Source organism: Echinops telfairi, unplaced genomic scaffold, assembly GCF_000313985.2.
Source record: "Echinops telfairi isolate 266 unplaced genomic scaffold, ASM31398v2 ScPeMD7_7469;HRSCAF=8507_0, whole genome shotgun sequence".
Lineage (NCBI taxonomy): Eukaryota > Metazoa > Chordata > Mammalia > Afrosoricida > Tenrecidae > Echinops > Echinops telfairi.
This window is the reverse complement of record NW_022111372.1, coordinates 74438491-74444652: the sequence shown is the minus strand read 5'-3', so window position 1 is coordinate 74444652 and position 6162 is coordinate 74438491. Positions and strand designations below refer to the sequence as shown.

The following is a 6162-nucleotide window of genomic DNA, read 5'->3' as shown; positions in this document are numbered from 1 at the left end:
GTTATGTGGCATGTGCTGGGTGCCTACACCACAATTGATCGGTTCTCCTGTTTGGTGACTATCTGGGCTGGTTCCTGCATTTTGATAGTACAAGTTGTTTCACAATAAACCTTTTCTTAGCTGCTAAGAACATTTGCTAAGATGACTAGATCAGAGGTCAATAAACTTCTGTAATGGGTCAGGTAATAAGTATTTCAAGTTCTGCAGACCACGCAGCCTCTACGGCAACTAACAAACTCTGTCCTGTTTTGTGTGGAAACAGCCAGAGAAATATGTTAATGAGAATAGCTGTTACCCGAAGAACTTTTACAAAAATCAGTGGACAGCAGCTCTTTGTGGTGAATGGCAGACTCTGCTGTTCTAGTCACCCACAAATAGGGCTAAGCTCCCTCCTCCCTTCGCTCAGTCCCCTCCGAGGGGCATGAGTCCTGTGTGTGTAATCTGTGGACTGGCCTGAAGGTCCACGTTCATGGACCTTCAGGGATGCTGATGGTGGGACCTAAGCTCCACCCAACATGGGCTCTGCTGAGCTTGGGTGAGAGATGAGACTCTGCTTGGCTGACATCACAGAAGTGGCTGTGAGATCACTACCCAGCTGCGGGACATAGAAAACCAAGCAAGATAGCATTTGGTTTGGTGTTGTGTAGCTTTTGTTATTTATTTAAACAGCAGGAACACAAGCTGAAATTGGCTCACTGGGGATCCATCCCTAAGCCCTGTTCTCCAGCACAGCTTCACAGCTTCCTGCGGTTTGGTGGCTATTTAAAGGCATTTGGATTCAAAGATGATCGTCTCTGTGGTCTGTGATGTCATGGTGCTGGTGAGCTCCAAGTCCTTGCCACCCTGGGCTTTCTCCATCTTGGCCTCAAGGTTGTGCCTCTCCACAGACTTGGCCATGATGTCCACCCCTCTTTCGTGGGATGCCGTTAAAGCTCTTGAAGCAGGCAGAGGTTTGAAGCTCTTGAAAAAAGAGCCAATCTTGCTGGATTTCTTGTTTATAGAAGTTGAGCTGGTTGCAGACCGGGTCCGCCCTGATTTTTGGGTTGTTCTAGACTCCTTTGGTGTGGGACTGCGGCTGATGTTTTTGTGAGAGGAGGGCCTGTGTCCTTTGCCCTTTGGGGCCCTGTGCCCCCTTTCTTTTTTGCCCTCTTTTGTGGTGCCATGGCTGGCTAAGGACCGGTGGGAGGATGGTTTCCGGATTGGTTTGTCCCCACCTGTCCTCTGGTGCTGGGAACTTTTCCTACTGGGATTTGGGTTTTTGTCTTTCCTTGATCTCCTTTCCTTTTTTTCCTTGTGGGCTTCGGTGCGGGGCTGGGAGACCTTCTGGCTTTTGTTCTGTTCACTCACGAAGATATCCTGCAAGGTTGGGGCAGGGGGTCCAGCCAAGCCTTCTGGGGCAGGCTTTTTGGTATTTGCCACTCCTGCAAATACTACACTCATGTTGTTATCTGGGGAGTAATTCATCGTCCCAGCTGATAGGGTGGAACTACCTGTGCTTGCTGCACCCACCAAGGCCACATTCAGGCCCTCGGAGGACATGTTGGCAGCGCCTGCAATGGCCTTGCCCGATCCACCTTCTCCTGGAGGCTTGGTGGCCACTCCTGCCAGGGCCAGGTTTGTCTGCCCTGGGCCTGCAGACTTAGTCATTGCAACACTCATAGTGCTTGCTGTACGACCTGCAGTTGTCCCTGCTAGTGCTACCCCAGTGCTGGACCCTGTTGCTGCCCCTGCCATGGCTGCCCCTGCTGTGGACCCTGCTGCAGCCCCTGCCATGGTTGCCCCTGCCGTGGGCCCTGTTGCGGCCCCTGCCACGCCTGCCCCTGCCGTGGACCCTGCTGCTGCCCCTGCCATGGCTGGCCCTGCTGCTAGGCCTACAGCTTTTCCTGCTAATGCCCCTGCCAGTGCTGCTCCTTTGGCAGGTGCTGGAGATTTTGTGGCTGTAGAAGCTGTGCGTGTCATTCCAGGGAAGGCTTGTTGGATGCCCTCGCCCCCAGCATAAGCAGAAGAAGTGGCTCCAGATACCTCTCGGAACTTGCGAAGCCTGACCTCATTCCGATCCCCTTCTCCACGGAGCTCTGTAGCCTGGGCCAATGGGAGGGAAAAAGCCAGTTGAGTTGGAGAAGATAGAATGTAAGACCTGAATTGCTTGCTGCTCTGTGCACCCTGGAGCTGAGCAATTCAAAGACTTAACATTAAAAGAACTTTTGAGATCACCAAGCTAAAGTTCCCATTTGAGGCAAGACTCAGGCACCCTTCCTGGCCTATTGCATGGCCAATGCTGATGATGGGGGAAGCGCTCATCCAGTTTCCGTCCTCAGACACTTGTATCTTACACACTTGTGCTTGATCTCTCGGCAAGATCTAGTCTTAACAGTAGGATGGCTAAGTCCAAAGAGCTACAGATTTTACATTTGTGTGGCTCTTAAATTTATTTTTAACTCAAAAACCAAATCCACTGTCATCAAGTTGATTCTGACTCCTTTCGACCCTGTAGGACAGAGTAGAACTGCCCCCTGTGAGTTTGAGATTGTAACTCTTTATGGGAGTAGAGAGTCTCATCTTTCTCTCACAGAATTACTAGTGGTTTCAAACTGCTGACCTTATGGTTAGCTGCCCAGTGTGTGAGCACTACACCACTAGGGTTCTTATACATGGGCAATGACTTGTCTGTGCACATATTTTACTGATTTTCCTAAAACTCAGCATGTGGCCATCACCAGAAGACAGACCACAGCTTGAATGAAGAAAGGCCTTCCTCATTGTTAATGGTTCAGAATAGACGAGCCTCTTAGGCTGGGAACGTAATTGTTCAAACAGATTGGATGATCAGGGTGCTGTCAAAGAGATTACAGACCTGGGAGTGAGCCATTGGGATGAGAGCAGCTGACACCCAGAAATCAACCTTGTGGAACACAGTGGAGAAGCACTCAGGAAGTGCCTTAGCGGTGCCTCGTTTGGCCCTAAAATGAAAATCCATTGCCATAGCTAAGTCAATTGCACCACATGGCAATCCCATGTGTTCCCGAGTAGAACTGCTCCATAGAGTTTTCCTGGCGGCAATCTTTAGGACCTGTGGCTTGCCAAGCTCTTGATGGCATTGCTGAATGGGATGCCATTGCCAACTTCCTTGTTCACGCAACTAAAGCTTCACAACCATTGAGTCAATTCTGATTCATAGTGACCCTATAGGTTAGGGTAGAACTATCCCTATGGATGATGAGAACTCTTACAGGAGTAGAGAACCTCATCATAGAATACATCCACCCCCACTCCCACCCCACCCAATTGGCTGGTGATTTTGAGTTGCTGACCTTATGGTTAGCAACCCACCTCATGACCCACACCACCACCAGGGAGCCTTAACCTTAGGGTTAGTACCCCAAACCCTCCAAGCCCACTACCCATTGAGTCCATTGGCATCCAACTCATCCTGACCCCATAGGAGAGAGTAGAACTGTCCCCGGGGATTTCTGAGGCTGTACATCTTTACAGAAGCAGACAGCATCCTCTTCCCCCGAGGAGTGACTGCTGACTGCTCTGGGTTTGAACCACTGGCCTTGCAGTTAGTAGTCCTATGCTTAATTCACTGTGCTACCAGGGCTAGTATGTAGTATGGCATTCAGACACAAAGCTTTCAAGTGGTAAAACAAGTCTCCGATCCAGTCCCAGCAGACACCAGAAGTTGTGGTTTGGGTACTGTGCAGTAGTATTTCTGGCCATTAACCACCAAATGAATGCTAACTTACACTCCATCAGGACTCCGTTTAGGGCTAGGAGTTGAGGGCAGACCATCTGCCTCATCCAGAGTCCTATTTGGCCCTGAGCCCTTTCCCAATGCCACACATTGCTCAGTGGAACCTCCGAGAGCACCCCAGGCTTGGCAAGGCCAGCGCCCAAGTGCTCTCTCTCCCAAGGCACCCGCCCCCTGGTTGTTGCCTTTTCCCTAAAGGCTCACCGTGACGCTTTTGTCATCGTCGGTCAGGATAGAGGTGGCTGTTAGGTCTCCCGTTTGGATGGTCGGGGTGCTGGCATAGCTGTCCACTGGTGGTCTCAGGAGATAAATGAGCTTTTCCCAGTAGCAAAAGAGGTCTTCTCGTGCATCTGAAGAAGGGCACAGCTGCAGATAGAACGTACGGCCAGTGGCAAGTTTCAGGCGCAGCTGCTGCTTCTCACGATCATGGATAGAGATTTTGACAAACTTTAAGGGAAGGAGCCTGGTGAGCTCCAGGCTCTTCGGGACCTTTCGGCCCCTCACATTGGTGGGCCGGCCATACCCAACACGTTCTTCAGAGTCCTTGGTTGGCCGGGCCAGCAGCATGACGTCAGGCAGGGGGAGGATGGGGCTGGTGGACGCGATGCCCACGGTCACCATACGGACGCGGTTGTGAACGTCAATCACCTCTCCTTTTTTGCTGATCTGGATAAAGTCACTCTCAAACATTGGAGCATATTTGAAAATGTCGTACTCTCCTCCTCTGTGCAGTTGTCGTTGCAGGTCCCCCATGGAGGTATTAAACACACCCGTTGAACGGTAGCTGTGGGAGGTGTAATAAGGCAACACATATTCGTTGCTCATGGTTCTCTTCTTTCAAGACAGCTCAGCCAGCCACAAATCGTGTCCCCAGGAGAGAGAGAGAGAGCAAAAGCTACTGCCCATCTCCCTCCAGGGCTTCTGCCTGAATCTCCTTGTACCTCTGCATTTATCCTCCACTGTCCTTTGTGACCCGTCACCATCACATACCCCTCTGTCTTACTCTCCAACTAGGCACCTCCTCTGGTCAGCCACCAGCCTCCTCCCAAACCCAGAGGGGACAGGCTGACCCTGCCAGGTGTAGGGTGGGGGGGGACTGGATATTCTTTCCATCATTATGTTGGGATGCATACCTTATGAAGCCCTCTGGCTTTTGTCTGAGTTGTTTCTAGCTTTGCGACTGTTGCTCCAGACACCCCTGCAGGAAGACTCTTCCTGCAGAGGCCTGAAAATCGTCTTGAAAAGCCTGCAGAATTACTTCCTGGGAAGACACTGCTGGGAGTAAGTGACGGGCATGTTACAAGCAGGGCTGGTGCCCAGGGCAGCATGCGCCGCTCTCCCTGGCCCCACCACACAGCACAGGGCCGCAGGCATGCTGAAGGAGCTGGCATTGAGGGGCCCAAAGGCTCCTGGGGCATATCAGAGCCAGAGTTCCATTGGCACTGTGCTTTACAGCCTCACAGCGGTTTTCCCACCATATTCACATTTCACGGAGGTGCATAAAACATTTTTAAAATATATTTTTATAAACCTTTGAAGCGTTAAAAAGCAAAGATGTCACTTGGTGGTCTAGGATGTACCTGACACCAGCCCTAGTATTTTCAGTCACTACTTAAGTGGAAACTGGACAACGAATAAGGAAGACCAAAAAATTGATGTCTTTGAATTCTGATGTTGGTCAAAAACATTTAAAGTACCATGGACTGCCAGAAAAAAATCATCAAATTTGTCTTAAAATAAAGAACAACTAGAATGCTCCTTAGAATCACATACTTAAGATCTGGGGGGCAGAGGGCCATGTCCGCCGCCCCTGGCACAAGGCAGAGGACAGACACGCTGCCACCCCCATCCTCCTTTCTCTGTTCTGAGCCCAACCTTTCCTCCCAAAGCACTTTACTTCTCCGCTGGGCTTAATAATTCTTTACACTCTGCTTCTCTGCTAGGCTTGCTAATTCCTTACCGTGGCCACACAGAACTCACAGATAATACTCATCACTGTGAGGGACTTAGAAAAGTTAATAGGATCAGAAACTCGGACAGTGTAAGACATGACAAAATAATAATAATTTATAAAGTATCAAGAGTTTATGAGGGAGGAGGGCAGGAAGGAAGGGGGGAAATGAGGAGCTGATACCAAGGGCTCAAGTAGAAAGCAAATGTTTTGAAAATGATGATGGTAACAAATGACACAATGGATGGATGGATGGCTTGTGATAAGAGTTGTATGAGCCCCCAATGAAATGATTTTTAAAAAATAGGATCAAAAACATTAAGAATACAGTCACTAATCCCAAATAGCACTTTTTTTTGTCCAGTAATTAAGACTCTCTAGTTTTAAGTCCCTCGGTCTGTGGTCTCTTAGCTTCTGCCTGCGTGGGCCAGGAAGCGAGTTTGCTTCGCTGTCTCACAGA

The 6162-nt window shown here is 49.9% G+C and overlaps 1 protein-coding gene across 1 annotated transcript; it reads right to left on the bottom strand.

Moving 5' to 3' along the window:
* Nucleotides 1–762: 762 nt before the first annotated feature.
* On the bottom strand, nt 763–4576 carry GARIN3 (golgi associated RAB2B interactor family member 3). The gene is made up of 3 exons (XM_004697110.1): nt 3956–4576; nt 1892–2082; nt 763–1747 (listed from the first exon to the last, which is right to left on the bottom strand). Exons 1-3 carry the CDS (start codon nt 4574–4576, stop codon nt 763–765), a joined length of 1797 nt encoding a protein of 598 aa, XP_004697167.1.
* Nucleotides 4577–6162: the final 1586 nt, after the last annotated feature.